General features: G+C 36.6%; 2 protein-coding genes across 3 annotated transcripts in view; both read left to right on the top strand.

Moving 5' to 3' along the window:
* LOC126695529 (uncharacterized) overlaps positions 1–21017 on the top strand; it is a 36176-nt gene that overhangs the window by 11991 nt on the left and 3168 nt on the right. The gene's annotated exons all lie outside the window — the stretch shown is intronic.
* Positions 12878–19657, top strand: LOC126695524 (putative pentatricopeptide repeat-containing protein At5g65820). Of its 2 annotated transcripts, none has more exons than XM_050392301.1 (4): positions 12878–15361; positions 16113–16190; positions 16296–16331; positions 18366–19657. In XM_050392301.1, exon 1 carries the CDS (start codon positions 13283–13285, stop codon positions 15275–15277), a length of 1995 nt encoding a protein of 664 aa, XP_050248258.1. In that variant the 5' UTR covers positions 12878–13282; the 3' UTR covers positions 15278–15361; positions 16113–16190; positions 16296–16331; positions 18366–19657. The 2 variants fall into 2 exon arrangements, with proteins under 2 accessions (XP_050248258.1, XP_050248259.1); XM_050392302.1 differs by lacking the exon at positions 18366–19657 and adding an exon at positions 16433–16791.

Here is a 21017-nt window from a genome sequence, read left to right as displayed (position 1 = left end):
ACTAGGTGCATGCCATGAGGGATAGGGAGAGAGAAAGGACCCAAACTGTAGCAGGAAAGGGTGTCATGGCAGACAAACAAACAAAATACCCTTCTTTGTTTGGTGATGAGGGGTGGCACACAGACGGACCAGTGGTGGTTGGCTAATACACTTAGACCAGACAGAGGAGGTTAAGGGCTAAAACAGTAAAATCTGGTCACACAGGCACTATAAAAAGAGAACCTTGTCGTGAACAAAAAAACGGAGCAGGAACGGGAACCGTAACTCAGAAATAGGAATTTGAAAAGAGAGACCAGAAAATAGAAAAGAAACGAGTGGGAGGGAAAGAAAGAAAACAACTAGAAAGAAAAATAGAGGGAGAATTAGAACGGCATGCATGCACCGATAGATTGATTCCCTCTATCACTCACGAAATCCTGCTCTCTATTAAAACCAAAAGGGGCCCTTGTGCATCAACCATTCAAGTCTGTTTCCCTCAGGGTAGTTAATCTCCACGGCAAGACTTTTCCTAAGAGATTAATTGCGTTGAGAAGGAACGTTCTTTCTTCTCTGGTTTTGCTCTTGCTGACCAAATTTAAGCTGATTTCTTCATCTTCTGATCAACCCATACATATTACTATTTGCTCCCTATTGTTCTTTTCTTTTTGCAAAAGTGATTATTATTATTGTGATTGTGTTTAGGGGTCATTTGGTTATTTCCTGCTAAGTAGCTAGATATTTTATTTTTTGTTATTGTGTTTGTCTATCACAACTTATCCGAAACAGCTCTGCCTGCCGTAAGCACATTTCTGGCAGACCAGGCATAGTTTGCGCACAAGCCGGACCAAATTGAGTTGCAGTTGGACCGGTCCTAACTCCTTTATCCAGAAAACTTGGGCCTAGTGCAGCAGGAAGCAACCCAACACTACTAGCACAGCCCACCACTTTACAATTGGCGACTTCACTGGGGAGTTGGGAAACAAATAGGGGTGAAAAAAAAAAACAGAACCCCTCATAAACAATGCCACTAAAGTCCAGGACAACACGGAATATGAGTGCCGTACCCTCGCAAGTAGAGTCCAGGCCAACAACGCCTCACCAACAGCAGCCTAACCAAACGGAAGGTGCCAACAGAATAGGGGCTGATCCTCAGCCACAGCCAAGAATTCCCACGGACAATGTCAGTACTTTTATTGAAGTATTGCAATCACTGCAGCACTCGTAGCAACAAATGATGGAAGAAATCCGTTAACTAAAAGCAGACAAAACGAAGGAGAAAGGAAGCCAGCATGACCCAGAGTATGCGGCAGATAGAAAAGAGACACTAGCAGGAGGTGTCCCACGGAATACAGAACAATGTTTTATTACTATGGCGGAAGTAGCAGCTCTCTTAGAACAAAAGAGAGCCAGGACACCCAAGGAGAGGTTTTACGCACGAAGACCTCCTTACTCACTAAAGGTGCTCAACAAACCATACCCTGAGAGATATGAGCCGAGGGCCTTTGCACAATACGACGACAGGAAGGGAAGTGCAGTTGAGCACGTGAGCAAGTTTATTGACACCCTTGGTCCTTACGCCACAAACGAGGACTTATGCCTTCGAGAATTTTCAAAGTCATTATGTGACCGGGCATACACCTGGTACATTAGCCTAAAACCAGGATCGATCCCAACTTAGGATGACATGGTGGATGTATTTTGTACTAAGTACTTTCACGAAGAAGAAACAGTAACGCTTGCCATCCTACAAGCGGCCAAGCAAAGGAATGGCGAAGATTTGATGGAATATATCAAGAGGTTCAGGGACATAGCACTTGACTGCTATGACCATTGTGAAGAAAGAACCTTAGTAGAAATGTGTATGACTAACATGATTTGGGAATTCAGAGCAGTCCTGAAAAATCTAGAAATTTCCCAGTTTGCATAACTGTTGCAGAAAGCTAGGAAGATAGCCCAGTCCGTAAAACCAAGCTCAAATAAAAGAAACCTCTTGCAAGCTATGGCGGTGTCTACTGGAGAGCGGAGAAGGAAAACCGAAGGGAGGGAATATGATACACCCCCACCCATACTGTGTACTCCTAAGGAACTGGATGTGCTGCTAGATAAATGGATAGCAGACGGAATCTTTAAACCCAACCAGGTTTCTAGAGAGCCCACGGAGGAAGAGAGAAGAGACCTTCGCTTCTGTTGTTTGCATAACTATGTACAACATCCCACCACAGAATGTTAGGCGCTTTGCAGATTGGTGCACCGCAGGATTAAAGAAGGGACACTGGAGTTAACCCAACAGGAGGTCCAAAGAAACCCAATCCCGAATCACAAGGGGAAGGGTGTAGCAGCAGTGGTAATATGCGCAAGCCCAAGGGAGGACGAGGAGGAGAACCCGACTCTGCCTGTCGCAGCAATTACCACCCTACAGCAAAGCGCCAAATTCAAAAATTTGTTTGACCAGTTGGGACTCACGGCAAAGGAAAGAAAGATAGCCACAAAGGCTTTGGTGAGTATCACCTCCGGGGCAGGAGTAGAATGTTTATCAGCAGAAATCCCAGATGACAGAGCCCTCTTACAGGAATCAACCGAGATCACTTTTAACAATGAGGATATGGAGGTGGGACACCCAGATCACAGGAGGCCTCTCTATTTGGCAGCATCCATAAACCAAATCCCCATCAAGAGGGCCTTGGTAGATACAGGTGCTTCCGTAAACCTCATTCCATTGAGCACCTTGCAAGCGACAGGAATTTCAGAAAGAAAGATCCAAGGATGCCTAATGGAAGTGACGGGGTTTGGCGGAAGGGGCGAGTATACCGCAAGACACATCCAGTTGTGGTTGAAAGTAGGCCCTATAGCTTCTTTAACTCGTTTCCATGTGGTAAGAACGGAAGTATCCTATCATGTGCTTTTGGGAAGGCCTTGGTTGCACAAACATTGATTGGTCCCGTCCACTTATCACCAGTGTGTGAAAGAAAGATTGAATGGCAGGATGATACGTATAGCTACAAACCCCTTGCCATTCGAGCAAGCAAAAGCTCACCTAGTAAAAACTATGTTTTACGACCAATGGGCTCTATCTGGGGAAAGCTCAGTTTCAAAGCCACGAGGTACCTTCGTACCTAAGTGGGAAGATGTCCAAAATGACCCAGAACTTGATCTAAGAGAGTTGCTGGCACGAAAGAAGAAAAGAAAAGAAGCGTCTACCGCAGAATTAGATAACACACCCCAATGCATCAAGGTCTGAGGTCTTGATGGCAGGATTATGTACAAATTATCAAGGCGCGCGGGGCCCACAAGTGAGATACAAGCGAGCCCCACCCAAGAATGGCAGCACAGGAGTTTGGCATATTGTGTCGCTCAAGAAAGCTTGGGAAAAGAGGAAGAAAAGGATGGGGAAGTTGTGGCAGAAAAAGATGCACAGGTTGTGGCAGAAGAAGAATTGGAAGAAGTTGACTTAGGGTCTGGTTCACAAGAACCAAGGCCTATTTCAATCAGTGCAAGTCTAACAGAAAAGGAAAAGTTAGAACTGATACTACTGTTGAAAGAGTTCAAAGACGTCTCCGCGTAGGACTACAGTGAAATGCCAGGATTAGACCCTGGGCTAGTTGCACATGCATTAAATGTAGACCCAGAGGCCAAGCCAGTATATAGAGATCTATTTTTCAAATATATTTTTTAATATCATAACTTTCAGAAGGCAAATAAGAATTATTAAATTCTAAGCAAATATAAATATATATTGAGTTTCACAATCAAATGAGTCAATACTGTGTTGGAAGTCGTTTCTGTTTTGTGAGGGAGATGAAATATTTAGATATCAATCAATACTAGTGTATCATTTTGGGATGTCCGTAATTTTATAAAAATAAATTTTATATATATATATATATATATATAATTTTTATGAAAGCTTACGTCAAAATTAAATTAAGCCCATGCCTTGATGCCCAAAGTCCATTTGAATGGTCAACTTTCCAATGAAATTTTAAAGTGAAAAACTAAAAGATAAAAGATAAATAAAAGAATAAAAGAAAGAGACCCTGAAGAACAGATTGGCAATTGCCATAATCACAACAAAGTTTGTTGAATAGTAACTTTTTAGGAAAATTTTAGGTGAATAGCATGTGGCTGAAGTTATTTAGTTATCTAGACTATTTTTGGAACTTGAGTTTGGAAAACTTGAGTTCTAACCCAAAATTGAGTTTATCAAACTCGAGATCCAACTAGTATAGGTCTGATGTGGAATTTAAAAAAAAAAAAACCACGTGGAACTCGAGTTCCAGCCTGCTAAAAAAATTTACCCACCTGGAAATCGAGTTTACTAAACTTGAGTTCTTGGTGGGAATTTTTTTTTTTTTTAAATGGAACCTGAGTTTGCTAAACTCGAGTTCCAATTAATTACAAAACCTACCTTATCTGTGTCAATTCTCTTAACTATCACATAACTCACACACAACTCACATATCACATTTGCTCTTAAAAGGTCCCAACTCTCCTTCGCCCAAACTCTCTTTATTTACTTCACACCTAGCAACTTTCATTGATCATTCTACAAAATTGAAAGCTTCCTTCTTCTTCAACTTGTAGGTAAATATCTAAACCTTTTCAAATGTTTTTTTTTTTTGATAGACCTGGTTAATATAAGTTTTCATTTGGTAGACATATATACACATACCACTTATAGTGTTTATGAGTAATGTATTATTTGTTCTTTGTAATGTTTGTTTGTTTGTTTTTTTTTTTTTTTTTTTTGTTTTTTTTTTTTTTTTTATTGGTATTTGTAATTGGTTGTTATTTGTTCTTTGTAATGGGTTGTTCTTTGCAATGTGTAATGGGTTTTTCTTTGTAATGCGTTGTTATTTGTAATGTGTATGGTTAACATATTGTTATTATTTGCAATGTGTTGTTATTTGTAATGGGTTGTTATTTGTAAGGTGTAACGGGTTTTAATTTTTAAAAGTTAGTGACCATATAAAAATTCTAATATTTATATTTGCTTGGAGACAATATTTTATATTTTCTTGTTTAATCATACAATGTTATATTTAATAAAAATTTGCTTGGAAATTTCAAAAATATTATCTACAATGTTATATTTAGTGGACCATACAATGTTATTTTTACTTGACGGACCATACAATGTTATATTTTATATTTGCTTGGAGAGAAAATTTAAATTGTTTATATCTGTTTTGTGGATCATACAATGTTATCTTTATATTTGCTTGGAGACAATATTTTATAGTTCGTATCGGATAAAAGTGTTATATTTGTCACTAACTTTTAGTAAACTTATTTAACTTTGAATAGGCTTGTAATGAGTTCAATTGATTTATATCTATATTAAGGTGGGGAACCTTGCAGTGATGTGACTTATGGAGTGACGTATGAAGGGTTTGGTAAAAAGTTAGAGATTATTCAACTAAAAAAACGGTGGGAGATCTATTTGAAGAAGTTGAAAAAGAAAATTATGAAAAAGCTGGATTTTGACTATTGGTTTCATGACATAAAAATTAAATATCGTGCTCCTCATGCTATTTTTAGTGACTGCATTATCTTCACGCCTATTGAAATAAAAGGAGACACGCATGTTAAGATTTTTTTTTGACAGGATAAATTCTATGCCCCAGTTAAAAGCTGTTGAGTTGTATATAAGTGTCGAGCCTCATACAGAAGTTGGCGATGAAGATGTGCAACAAAAAACTTTGGAAGGTGGTGGAGGGGAAGAATTACAATCATTACATACAAATGGTCATCCATCTCTTACCCTATGCACCATAGTTGGAGGTTATACACTATCATGTCACGAGACACCAACTCCAATGGAGGTTTGTGGATCTAGATCTAGTTATCAACATGAATATATTCAATCTCTAATGGTGGAAGACAAAGTCGATGTTGATCATGGTAGAGATGAGTATGGAGAGATGATTGAGAGAGATGACTTCCATTAGTATGTTGATCACTATGAAAATGTTGACAATGTTCATAATGATGCTGTGGATGATGACGATGATCATGCTATGGTTTCATGATGATGATGATGTAGGCGATAATATATGAGTGCAACATGTTATGAATACAGTCCTTGCCTACGAAGCTCATGGCCTATCATTCCATGCAAACATTTGGGATAATATAGTTGATCTTCAAACGTTGAGATACTATTTTCATCAAGTTGGATGCAGGGAATGAATTTTAGCAAAGGGTTTGCTGTGACTTAAATAATATTCCCAAGTGCAGGATTGTTGCAAAGTAATAACTTGGTAAGTCCAAGGTCGAATCCATAGGGAAAAGGGAATTGATTAGCAAACCACAAGATAATAAAACTAAAACAATAACTTTTAATTGAAGAGATTTTGATGGTTTAGTAAAGGTAATTTAAATTGAGAGAAAATAACAATTCATTAAGGTGCTAAGGTTTAGGGATCTACACACAACACATCTATTGGTAGTCTTAACAATATTTATTTTATAACTCAACTAAAATTCATACGAAGGATGATCTTAGTCAGATGATTTAACAATAAGAACTCAAGAATTAATTGTCTAAGGTAGTTTCATGAAATTAATTTATTTTAGGCAAAACAAAACTAGTGAATTAGTTTGTAGGAAATAGTAAGCATTTAACATGCCCAAAGTCTACGATAAATCAAAGAATTATATAGAACTAGACACTTTTCTAAATGAGTAAATCAATCAAGAACATAATAATATAAGCATTGAATCATAAAATAATTGTTAAAAATATACCAATAAACAGTTGGGTTTCACCTCTTGTCTTACCAAGACTTCTAGCAAGCCATAATATAGATAAAACTTTAAAAACTGTAAAGAGACTTTAAGAAAACCTAAATTACTTTCTACGGCCGCTCCGCTCTGAATTTTTCCCTAAAGAACCTTTAAATAGGTCAAGGAATCCTATTACAAGTTGAATTTGGAGAAAATATCAGGTTTTTAGGCTTCACTTAACCAACACTTTTGGCCCATTTAACTTCAGAATTAGGACTTTTGATAAACTACAAAGTTGTAGCCCTTTAAGTTAACTTTCCAATTCAACTTAAATCTTCTCGATTGGACATCTTAGCCAAAAGTTATGCCCAAAATACTAACTGGTGCGCAAGCTGGAATCCTAATCTGAATTGAACTTGGATTTAGGGCAAATTTCCTTTAATTCCTTGCTCCAATTGGACTCAAATTTCATTGGGTTGACCTGCTTTAACTTCATTATGACCCTTGTAAAAGTAAAGTCTATTAGCCTTCTTCTTTGCACAAATCCACTTATTTAATTCCATTCTCCTACAAAAGACAAATTTACCATTAAAATTCAATTAAGCACAAAATTGATTATTCAACATTATCCCAAAACCAAATATAAAATGTATGAATTAAATCAAAATAATTATGATAATGCTTTCTAATAATTATATAAATATGAAAAATTAAATAAGAGTTTTATAACTGAGTGGTCCAACCAGCAGAGATTGTGTGTGAATGAGTCATGTGCGTGGAAAGTCCGAGCATTCTTACAACGGAAACTTAAAGGACTATGGGCCATCACAGTATATAGCGGTCCTCGCATTTGTCCGTTAGTTAGGGTGAACAAAGATGGTAGAATGATGAATTCAAATTTTCTTGCCAAAGAACTTCATAAATATATACTTGAAGATCACACTTGCAAAATAAAGGATCTACAAAACCTAATGAAGGAAAGGTTTCGGCACGAAATATTGTACTACAAGATATGGAATGTGAAATAAAAGGCCATTGCAAACATACATGGGAATTGGGAAAAGTTGTACCAAAAGTTGCAGAAGTTGTTGTTGGCATATAAGGATAGCAATCCAGGTACACAAGTGTCTTATCAACTAATCAACGGGGAGACACCACATACTACTATAATCAAGTATGTGTTCTGGGCTTTCACTCCTTCCATTGTCAGATTCACACATTGTAGGTCAGTAATTAGTATTGATGGAACTCATCTTTATGAAAAATATAAAAAGAAAGTTGTTGATTGCAATGGCTATCATGGTCGGTATACAATTGAGTGATCCTACAATACCACACCGTACATGGATGATGACGTGACATCACCTCCTCTATCCTGTTTGCATGACAGATGTACTTGGAATGATCATTCCATTTATGAATATGGACTGCATGTTCCACCCTACAATTTTTTTCTACCTTACCCCTTGCATCTATTTTATGCAATTCGTGATCAGTATTAACATCTTTGAGTTGTTCCTACTTTAGCTCAAATTATCAGAGGACACAATTAGGTAGGTGAAACTCTACAAGCCAAAAACATATAAGTGGAATTTTCGACCTCCACACATTACTTCTCTTAATGCGAAAACTAGGAGGAAAGCGGTTTAATTCATCCGCATATGGCTCCCACTTAACCTATAGTAGCCACCAATAAAAGCAACAGCGTTAAGCAATTTTCCCATAATTTGCATAACAAGTAGTATAATAATGGGCAATGAAATACTTTTTTATCATTATGATTATGATGGATGTAATTTCAAGGACATAAATTGTTATAAACGTTGTATAAAAAAAAAGTATTATACTTGGTTGGGCCGTGTTGTGGCAATTTGGTTGAGATATGCAGAAAGCACATATGTGGGAGTGTTCTTTGTACACTTAGCCCCTGCCCACCTACAAGCACGTAACATAGCATGGTCATTAGTCGTTTAAGTAAAACTCGAATGATAAAACAATTGTGGCATAATACATCTAATGATAGCACACTAATTATGCAATATATACTTCATGGCAAGAGGAATTGGTGGTGGTGGTGGACCATAAACACCCTCTGGTGGGGACACCTTTTGTGGGGACATATGTAAGAACCTGGCATATATCCACAATTGGATCAAAATGAATGGTCTGCCAATTTGCTTTTCCTTCTTTTTGATTGCCTTGCATAAATTTTTGTACAACCATGATAAGGTTGCACTACCCTAACTATACTTGGGTGAATTATGAAGGTTCTGCATGAACTCCAACCACATGAGATGGACCCTATCTCCGAACTTGTCAAAAAATACAATATCCCCTAGTAGGGCTAGTACATAGCAGCTAGCATATTGATGAAACTGCATCTCACTGGCATCCGGAGGCAACAGTTGTCCAATTCGGTCGATGAGCGCTTTTATCTGAATCCTCTAATTGTCTAGCATGATTTGAGGGCCATTTGGAATTTGAATTCCAAGCATTTCAACACACAAATCTTTTCATTCCAACTATTGCCTCACCCTTGATGGGCATCCCCATTATAACTTCCATATCTTGCAGTGTGATCATCATCTCACCATATGGAAGGTGGAATGTATGGGTCTCTGGTCACTATGCTCTACAAATGTAGTGATCAATGCATGATCAAGCTTTATGGATGGGACCATGTGTAGACCCTCTAAACCAGGCAATCTCACAATGGCAATCACACAATCATCTACCATAGGATCTCGATGTGCCAATTCTTCATGGTGACATCAACAACCTAGTGTGCTAGGAGGATCCTGCAAATGTTATAACAATATATAAATATCTTATACTTCAATCAAGTACATAATATGCCATTAAAGAACAACTCAACATCCAAAAGCAATAGTATAATCTATAAGTTTATTTTTGAATCAATTTCAATTGTAATTAATTTATTTATTACTGCTTTAAATTTATAAAAACTAGTGTGTAACCCCATGCATATGCTTAGATAAAAGTAAAAAATTAGATGGACACGTGTGGCGTAAAATAAGACTCCAATTTGGAACAAAAAGAAAAAAGAAAAAAAAAACAGCAACACTGCAACAAACATACAGAGACTAAGATGCAACTTTTAACTATCAAAATACAGAACACACTACCAATAAAATTGTAGGAGAGTAGCAACAACTGCTAATCACAAAGAGCAGCACTAACTATAAACAGATTACTCCTTCAAAGGCTACAAAGCACAAAACTTATGATGGAATTCTTTGTCTTGAACTTTGAAGCTAGGCAGCTTCTCACACAAAAACTATGTTGTAGTGATAAATTAAACAACCATAGTACTTAACTACTTAGATTTATCATAGCATGGGGAGGAAAAAAAGTCAAATGAGAAGATCACATATCAAGTCTAAAGGGAATTTAAGGTACATCACCAATTTGGGAGGGAAAGGGAAGATGGGGGAGTAAATCTACAGACCAACAGTTTCAAAATGCAGCATCTATGAGGAAACATACTATGAACATGTGACTAATGTGAACTGATAGGCGTATTCTTGAAAGCAGTGCTACTTCAGACGCAAAATGATATCCTACCTACTCCCTATTAGTTTCCATGGATGTGGACAAAGGTTTAAACCAAATAGACTCACAATGGAGCAAAATGTTAAAATCCCCGGCGCCAAACAAAATATAATTTCAAAGTCGTAAAGAAAATAAAATAAAATCTCCTATAGGTCATCCATGCCAAGTTTCCTCTATTACTTCACAAAAAAGTTAATAAATTATCCCTTGGTCTTGCCCAATCATACTCTTACAATCTTACCAACAATAATTGGACTACTGGCTTTATTTAATATTGAGATGCAACCATATTGATAAATAAAATCACCAAATAGCATTATATGAAAATTTGTACCTAGCCTCTAGGGTTCCAAAGTAACTCAGATCAATGATTCACTTGTTCCGACAAAATGCTTCAATCAATGGGTCCAGGATCTACCGTCATGTTGCAAAAAACTTTTATGTCATATCAAATAGAGGAGCATTATGGGACCAATTAAAGAAATAAAAGCGAGGAAAAAGAGAAGACACAGGATATATGCATAAATAAGCCAAGTATGAGAGGAAAAAGAGAAGACAAAGGATTTAAAATATCGACAAAGATCCTTTACATTTAGAACATTCAATAATCAAAGTAATAACCGAAAAAAATGCATATGGCTGACCTTGCATAATCTTTTAAGGATCCATAGCTGACCCAAAAAAAAAAAAAAAAAAAAAAAAAAAAATTGGGACAAAAATGCTTGGTTGTTGTTGTCAAAATAATCAAAATTATCCAAACACTCAAGACTTTATACTACCCAGATATTAATTTTCCACACTCAAAAACCACAAATCTTCACATTCATCTAATAGAATAGCATACCCAAATATTTAGTCCATAACCCATTCAATCAATTATATCCTAAACAAACTTGAAGGATTCCTTAAAAAACGTAAACAAATTATTCAAAATCCAAACATATTTACAACAAAACCCTAACAAAATTTCACAAATAAGTACGATAAAAAAAATCGGGCTTGCCTTGTTTTTTAATGGAGTGCTTCTTGTCACCGCCATTGAGAGGCTGTTGTCCATTGAGCAAGAGGTAAGGGATGACACGGTGGCGAAGCAAATAAAAGAGATGAAGAGAGGAGGCATTGAGAGAGACGAGAGGCTGAGGGAGACGAGGGACTGAGGAAGATGAGTCAGAGTGAGGAAGGAGAGCGAGAGTGAGAAGTAGTGGTCCTATGTGAGTGAGAGAGACTGAAGGGAGAGAGAGAGGGGTGCTGTTATGTGACTTGGGAAAAATTAAAAAAAAATTACAAAATCTAGATTTACTAGTCTAGAACTCGAGTTTGCTACACTCGAGTTCCATTTTAAAAAAATTTACTAGATTAGAACTCGAGTTTAGTAAACTCAAGTTCCATTTTAGTAGGGTTGTCAACAAGGTAAGCTTTATCGAGTAGTACATGTTCAAGGCTCGTCAAGAAAAATCAAAAGCTCAAGCTTGGTTTGATTTGTAACGAGCCTAAAAATAGTGTTTGAGCTTGAGCTTGTGGGAAAGCCAAAAACCTTGAGCTTGGCTTGGCTTGATTAATTAGTCAAGCCAAACTCAAGCTTAATATTAAGCTCAAACTCGAGCTCAGGTCAAGTTTTTGAGCTGAAGATTTTAAAATATTACATTATTAAATGCTTAAATCTCTAAAATTGAGAAAAAAGAAAAAGAAAATAGTATACTCATTTTATCATGCATCTAGTCTTACTTATGATTAGCTATTATTCAAATTAATAATTTACATAATTAAATTCATTCATTCATCATTCCTTGTCTATAGCTTCAACAATTGTTAAAAATATAATTTTTACATTCACGTTAGATGGTGAAGGATTAGAAAAATATCTGTTTGTAACTATTATGAATGAGAAAATACTAACATGTTTCATAACTTTACTTTAGATGATTGATACGGAAGTATCATATGTGACCTACTTAATTATTTATTTATTTTTAAATGTAACTATAGTTTAAAGTGGTTCTTGATTAGTTTAAAGGAAAGGAAAAAATTAAGGTAATATAGGTAGTGGTCTCATGTTGGCCATGTCATTATTAAAATATGTGTAATAAGTATATTTAACTAACATATATAAACTTATAAATGAGTCAATACTTGAATTGCTGTGTATCAAGCCTAATAGCTCAAGAGCTTGTTCGTGAACAAATTTTTTTGCTTGGGCTCGGCTTGTATATTAAACAAACCTAAAACTAAAACAAAGGCTCAAGCTTGGTTTATTTATAAACAAACAAACATGAACAAGCTTTTTATAAAGCCGAACCCAAGTTATTCATGATCAATTTGGTTCATTTATAGCCCTACATTTGGGTAAATTTTTTTTAACGACTTGAAACTCAAGTTTAACAAAATCGAGTTCCACGTGTTTTTTTTTTTTTTTAATCCAGTCAGACAACTAAACTAATTAGAACTGGAGTTTGCTAAACTCAATTTTGAGTTGAAATTCAAATTTAACAAACTCAAGTTCTAAAAAGAGCCTACTTAATTGTTCATTTCTCTCTCTCCATGTGTGTTTGTTTCTTAAAAAAAAAAAACTAAATATCGTATGCTACTCTACAACAAGTTTCCAAAAAAGTTACTATTCAGCCAATTTTGCTCCACAGACACACACGGTTCCGCTGCAGTGTTCATTTTGTCTCGCCGAATACCTCAGTAGTCAGTACGACGGCTAGCAAATTGGTCCAAAAAGGTCAAATAGTTCTCCTCCTGGACCTTCTCTTCTCAAAATTGGTGCCAATCTAGGAAGCAAATCCTTAATTATAGGAGGAGTCATCTTTGTCATCCCAACAACATTGACAATTGCCTTCAACGCCCCAGAATCGATCCTACAAGACAAGACAACACCAAGGTGAAACCCTTAGACATTCCGAGTGATTTTGTTTTATCTCCTTCTCTGGGTAATGACTAATGAATAAGCGGAAGCCAAGTAGTTGAGGAGCTGTTGTGTAGTTTCAGATAGACTCTCAAAAAAATGCAGAGAGTGTTTTCAAAAACCACGACTTTCTTCACTAAACACACCACTTTGTTCAACAAACACATACAATACACTCATTTCCTCCTTCTTCACACAACTTCAAATGTCGAAACCCATATAGACAAAATCCCTCAAACCCATCCCTCTCAGTCTCAGACTCAGAGCATCAACAACAACAACAACAACAACTTTCTATCAGACAATACAAGAACTGGGTTTGGGCTAGTTCGCCTTCAAACTGCCCCAGATGATGATCAAACCCTTTACAATCACAGCCACGACGAGTTTGCTGGTGATGTCGAAAAGGTATACAGAGTTTTAAAGAAATTCCACTCAAGGGTTCCCAAATTGGAACTCGCTTTGCAACAATCTGGTGTTGTTATGCGTTCTGGTTTAACCGAACGTGTATTGGATCGCTGCGGCGATGCCGGGAACTTGGGGTACAGTTTTTTCATTTGGGCTTCCAAACAACCCGGTTATAGGCATAGCTATGAGGTTTACAAATCTATGATTAAGATTTTAGGGAAAATGAGGCAATTTGGTGCTGTTTGGGCACTGATTGAAGAGATGAGGAGGGATAATCCCCAGTTGATATCCCCACAACTGTTTGTTGTTCTGATGAGACGCTTCGCCTCAGATAGAATGGTTAAGAAAGCCATTCAAGTATTGGATGAGATGCCAAAGTATGGTTGTGAGCCTGACGAGTATGTGTTTGGGTGTTTGTTAGATGCTTTGTGTAAGAATGGTAGTGTTAAGGAAGCTGCATTGTTATTTGAGGATATGAGGGTTCGGTTTACACCTACGCTTAAGCATTTTACATCGTTGTTGTATGGTTGGTGTAAGGAAGGGCAGCTTATAGAAGCCAAGTTTGTGTTGGTGCAGATGAGGGAGGCAGGGTTTGAGCCCGACATTGTGGTTTATAACAATTTGCTTAGTGGGTATGCTCAGTTAGGGAAGATGACTGATGCCTTTGATCTTTTGAAGGAGATGAGGAGGAAAGGCTGTGAGCCGAATGCAACTTCGTATACTATTTTGATTCAGGCACTTTGTGCGAGGAAGAGAATGGAAGAGGCAATGCGGGTTTTCGTTGAGATGCAGAGAAATGGCTGTGAAGCTGATGTTGTGACCTACACTACAATGATAAGTGGTTTTTGCAAGTGGGGGAAGATTGATAAAGGTTATGAGCTTTTGGATTCTATGATACAGCAAGGACTTACTCCGAATCAGACGACTTATATGCACATTATGTTGGCTCATGAGAAGAAGGAACAGCTAGAAGAGTGTATGGAACTCATGGAGGAGATGCAGAAGATTGGTTGCATTCCTGATCTTAGTATTTACAATACGGTGATTAGGTTAGCTTGCAAGTTGGGAGAGGTTAAGGAAGGCGTTCGGCTTTGGAACAAAATGGAGGGAAGTGGACTTAGTCCAGGGCTAGATACCTTTATCATAATGATTCATGGGTTTATTGGGCAAGATTGTCTGGTTGAAGCTTGTGAGCACTTCAAAGAAATGGTTGGGAGAGGTCTTCTATCTGCTCGTCATTATGGTACCTTGAAGGAGTTCCTGAATTCTCTATTAAGAGCTGAGAAGCTTGAGATGGCTAAAGATTTATGGAGTTGCATCGCTAGTAAAGGTCCTGAGCCTAATGTGTTTGCATGGACAATTTGGATTCACGCGCTCTTTAAGAATGGGCATGTGAAGGAGGCTTGTTCATACTGTCTGGAAATGATGGATGCAGATGTAATGCCACAGGCAGATACCTTTGCTAAACTCATACGTGGTTTAAGGAAACTTTATAACAGAGAGATTGCAGCTGAGATAACAGAGAAGGTTCGGAAGATGGCTGCAGATAGACAGATCACTTTCAAGATGTATAAACGGCGAGGAGAGAGGGACTTGAAAGAAAAAGCCAAGGAGAAAAAAGATGGGAGGAAAAGGAGGGCTCGTCGACGCCAGTGGGGTGGAGGGCATAATAGAGCTAAACTTTAGTAGTTTGAATGAGAGGGTTTCTATGAAGTAAATCAATTAGTTAGCAGATTGTGCACAGGTGATATGTTGCCAGCCAGTATTTAGGTAATGCACTTGGTCATGAATAGTTATAGGACTGGACCTATTTCTTTTCATTTTCTTTTTTTATACGAAAATATTCGTTTGGATGTGTTTGGAATGCAACTTTTGCAATGGGTACTTTGCTAATGGACATGGAAAAGAGCAGCTTATTTTCACTGGCATTCTTTCTTGCCTGTATATTCCATCAATTTGTTTCATTTTTGTTATATTGTGCTATTTATTACATTGGGTTCTCCTATTCACTAGAATAATGTTCTGTTCTTGGCTAGATGTAATTCATGTGTTACAGAGGAAATCCAGCCCTCTTCAAGAACAAGGGATGTTTTGATTTCAGGCAAAAAATTATGACACTCTGGTATCTAGATTGAAACACTCACACTGCCACTGAAAGACAACTTCTTATATCCTCCTGCTTGAGAAAAGTGGGAGATCCAAGAGCATTACATACACTTAAGGCTATCACAATCTTGCCGGACAGTTGCTTATGCAACCATGAGGTGCAAATAGTATCCCATACTTGAGTCAAATTCTAAAAGGAGCCTGAAACATACTGTTTCTGGATAAATTTTTCATTGCTTGATGTGGTTGAGACTTGAGAGTTATCATAGTGTACAAATTTTGCTATGCCGTGTTATCCTGCTAGTATCATTTACTGCTAAATTAGTCTAGTGACTAGTGAACATGTTACACTGATGATTTATTTGCATATTATTAATCTACTTTTTATTTGTTGTGGCTATTTGCACTTTTGCAGGCAGTGGCATCTGAAATATATCATATGATGTACAACCTACATTAGATTTTTTTTTGTCCTTCTTATTACACAAGGAAGGTAAATAAGCATGTCTTAATTTCTTTTGCTTCAGAATTGATTCTGTGTTAGGATTGGTTGCTATTCTTAAATCCCCTCCTCAATTAGTTGGGTTCTACATTGCAGGTTTCATAATTGGCATCTCCTTTTCATAAATATCTGGTATTTTTTGTCTTTTCTTTCTTTAATAGTTATTTGGCTATATTATTATCTCATACTGCATGATCCATAATATTATGCATTTGAACCATTCTGCATAGTAGATGGCAGTATGTGGATGGAGGTTGGGGTACCTGTCCTGGGGGTTGATAATTCTAGCCATTCTTATGCTTGGATTGGATCTCATCAAATAACAATCAAACCCCTGCTTTATATGCTTATAAAGGAACTTAAGCTTCCAATATGATCTCCCCTATTAGTTGACCAAGTCTTTCAAAAGTTTGATGGATAGAATGATTTGGCCATTTGTTCACTCTCATTGTTTGGGTTGTACGCTAACTTTTGTGTGTGTCTTAGAAACAGTCTGTCTATGAGATGGGATAAAACTTATTCAGTCCTGTGAACTTTTGATGTTGTTGATAAATTCAATAGAGCTCTCTATAAGTTGGCTTTGCTTCGTTTATTTATGCTTAAAATAGAGAATTACACTTGTCACTTGAGCGTCTGAGGTAGTGATAGCTTTCTCATTCTCAAATGGAGCAGAATATTTGAATATTATTCCTTTCTTACTATTGGCTGGTGCATTTATGTTATTCCCAGTAATTAAAAGGTGGAATACTTAGCCTACAAAAAAAAAAAAAATGTTGGTATTCTTTTGATAAGAAATTAAAAGGTGGTATTACTCTGTTTCTTTTTCTGTAGTCCTTGTCAGTTCTTAAAACGTTTCCCGCATATCGTAGAGCTTTTCTATAAATTGAGTAGGTGGAGATAACACAACAGAAACCAAGTAATTATGGCCTTTCAATGTCAATTCCAAATTTTTGGTGTTCGTGACTGTGTCCAACTTTTAATTAATATGGTAATGCCCAGGTAGGGAAGCCATTTTGGTCACTCCCTCCCACCCTTTTTGGTTATCAAAAAAGAAAAAAGAAAAAAAGAATGTCCAACTCCAACAATTCAGCATTCATTACTGGGTTTACTTGTTCAAAGTGATGGCTATGGTGTATGCTTAATGATTCTCCCACAAGAGGGATATTGTATGACTTATTATTTAATTAGAATGATTCATGAAAGAATATTTCAAAATACCCTATTGTTTGTGCTGTGCCCACCATTTGGATGCCATTCCACATTAAAGGAAGGTGGATGCTGCTTCAACTGAAGTTGTATTTGAATTATGCTTTTATTTGATCAGAAAAAGGATACTTTAATAATTTGATTTTTATGCAGCATATTTGGATGGTAAGATAATTTAGGTTGTATTTGGTGCTTACGGACAGGAGATTTCTGTCCACTGTTGGTATGCCATTGTGGGATGAGTATGGTTGTATGATGTTGTAGCTATTCCCATATCATTATGATGAATAATAGTAATTCTAAATAGGAAGAGGCCACATTTCACCACTAAGCATGGGATTTAGAGTAGAAGAACCTATATAATTGTGCATGCAGTCTATTGTATATTTCCTGTGCATATGGGAATTTTTGTCCAATGCATAACCACAATCTACTATTCGAAAACATAGAAAGGAGCTATATGTATTTTCCCGAGCACTCAATCTTGCTCAAAATCTAAAGGGATGTTAAGTTTGTGAATGATGGCTGTCATTAATTATTAGGTGCAATTTATCCATGTTTACCCTATGTACCCCAAAAACTATATCGTGTATTGCCCATTAACTGCAAGCATAGTTAAAGAATGATTTAAAAGAAAAAAAGTACAGTTAAAGAACGAAAATTAGGGTGTGTGACCCACGTTATTTCAAACCTGAAAGGCCTTGGTCTGGGACACAGAGATTAACCCCCCAAGCCTTCTTTACCATCCCTGGACAATAAGGGTGTGTGAGCCACATCATTTTGAACCTAAAAGGCATTGGGCTGAATGGGGGATAAACCTCTGTTGTATCCAAAAGCATAGGACGATGATCAGATCTTACAACGGCCAGGTTCTTATGCTTTTCAATTATTGGGAAAACTGAAGGAGGTTAGAAAAAGATTAACAGAGTGGAATAACTGAATAAGGCTGTTTTTGGACAGGTTGACAAAGCCATTGCCCAGAAGAGAGATGATTTGCAAGCTATTCAAGCAAACATATGCAATGAAGAGGATGTATGCCTTCTCAAAAAAAAAACAAAGAAAAAAAGAGGATGTATGTAGTGAACAACAAATTAGAGAGCAACTAGAGGAGTTGATGCAAAAGGAAGGAAGGCATTATGTGGGATTAGAAAGTCAGGAGTAATTGGGTCGTTCAGTGGACAGAAATACAAAGTACTTTCAAGCTATGGTAAGGAAAAGAAGAGTGGTCAAAAGAATTGTTCAATTGAAGGGAGAAGATGGAGAATGGTATGATGGTTCCAGCCAAATGGAGCATTGCAGCATTTCAAAGGAATTTATCGGCAATAGGAGAGCATGCAATAGTGTGAGATTTTGCAACAGCCTGAAGGCCTCAGTCTACCGGCATTCACTGAAAATCAAAAAGCAGAGCTAGACAGGCCAGTTTCACATGAAGAAATTTTTTGTTTTTTGGATTAGTTTCACAAGAAGAAATAGAAGCAGTTGCGTTTCAATCAGGCCCAATCAAAGCTCCTGGACTGGATAGACTATCAACGGTCTTTTATCAAAGATTATGGGAGTTCATGCGATAGCCTAGCGGTAACAACATCCTTTGTAGTGCTCCATATATGTGGTTTGAACGCCCCCTCCCCCCATATCTATCTATCAAAAAAAAAAAACTGGGGAGTAGTGAGGCCTGCAGTCACAGCAACGATTCAAGCTCTCTTCCATTTAAGTGCTCCTCAGAGTATTCAGAAAACCTGTTGAATAGCGTGACTAGGGAAAGCCAAATTTGAGAGGAGGTTGATGGATTGGCAGATCCTAATCATAGCGAAGGGTGTCTAGAAGTGAAGCAGGATGTGGAGTGGTACAGGTTTTGTTGCTAAGTCAACCACAGGAACTTAAATTTTTGGTGGCTTCTTGAGTTTCAAACCTTGCAGTAGGAAGATAACTAGATTGTTGGCTTTATGTGGGCACTGCTACAAGCTAAGAGAGCAGGGATTTAAAGAATTATTCTTCTATTACCTTCTTAAGAGATCAAAAGTTTTGTTGTAAATAGGGAATGTTGGCCGTGGCAAGCATCATCCGTGTTGGAGGACATCTGTCTTCTAGGAGGTTTGAAGCTGCAGATGGCTTTTTTGTGGTTCTGAGTGTGGTTTTGTATAGGCTTGCATCTGAGCCAAATTAGCCTCTAATTGTTATATAACCTTGGGCTCTAATTGTTATATAAACTTGTTCAGATTATTTGTTATTTTATTAAGTGACAAATGAAAATAGTAGATGAGACTTAGAAGTGTTAAGCACAAACCCTTCTTAAAATGATGTCATTATTTTATAATAAAGTATAGTTGATACAATATATTGGATTTTCTAAATTAAGCTATTTATATTTGTTATTTGAAAGTATTTTAAATTTTATAAGTCTCTTTTTTTTCAATGAAACGTAATGCATTTCACATTAGTTGTTATATATGACGACATCTTTTGTGAATAATGTAATGTGTTATTAGAATTTTATTTTTTAGCATTCCTTACTAACCGTTCATCCTCCATACGTCTTGAATGGCCTAAAAAGAGAACAAATATAAGTAAATTCATCACTTATGTTAAAGGCAAAAATACCATTTTGGTCTCTACATTTTGGAGTTACAATCAATTTCTTCCCTATATTTTGGCAGCAGTTAATTTAGTCTCAGTTATTTTTAATTTGCAATCAATTTAACTTACTAATTGAAAATGTCTACATAGCAGATGGTGTGCACTGCTTTCGCACTTAAAACTTATGCAGTTTATAAAATAATATAAAAATGACACCTCATCATTTTAATAAATAAAAATGCCACATCATGAGCTAACAACAAAGATAAAAGAAAATTAAGATTTGCTAAAGACCAAAATAGAAAATTTAATTCCCTTTTATTTTTGTTTATTTTCTTACATTCCAAACACAGAAACATCGAAGATCAGCTAAATTGAAAATGTGAAATAAAAGACCAATGGAAGGAGTCATAGTTTCAGTCTAATGGATGGAATTCAAAGCTTGGGGATATCAATTGATGGTTAAGGTTATGGCAGAGGTTAGATGGTTAGAGTTTTCACCTATATTAAGAAAAATAAAAGAACTTTAATAACATATGAAAAATGTAATTTTATCGAGAATCTATCAAAATTACGCTAAGAATGTGACATAATTGTCAACGACGGGTAGCTCCTTGTTCTACACAAACCTCTCATCTCAAAGCATCACTGAAGTACCAAAAAGAAGCTAAAAACTCAAATAAACTGAAGCTTGCATCACATCTCAAATGGGCTTTGAATGGACCAAAGAGGACCGATATGTCTAAAAGGACCAAACTAGAACGAATTGGACCATAATTGACCAAAGTGGACCAAAATGCTATGCTCATGTGGCTCAACAAGAGCGTAGTAACAATAAATATTACGCTTTAGCTTTTAGATATTATATAGATACTATATGAGCTTGTAAATTATTAAGCTTTGGCATGTAGTTATGTTCTTCAATAGTATCAAAAAAGAAAAGGAAATTATAAATTAAAAAATCCAGATTTTGCTCCAAGGTCATGATATTCTTTGCTTTGTCCTTTCAATTATATGTATCATTCATTTCAAAAATCT

This window comes from Quercus robur, chromosome 8 (genome assembly GCF_932294415.1).
Source record: "Quercus robur chromosome 8, dhQueRobu3.1, whole genome shotgun sequence".
Classification (NCBI taxonomy): Eukaryota; Viridiplantae; Streptophyta; class Magnoliopsida; order Fagales; family Fagaceae; genus Quercus; species Quercus robur.
Note: the sequence above shows the minus strand (reverse complement) of the source record. Positions and strands in the feature narration are given on the sequence as shown.

What these genes read in the sequence shown, in the direction of transcription:
- LOC126695524 (XM_050392301.1), top strand. Translation starts at nt 13,283, where the DNA reads ATGCAGAGAGTGTTTTCAAAAACCACGACTTTCTTCACTAAACACACC.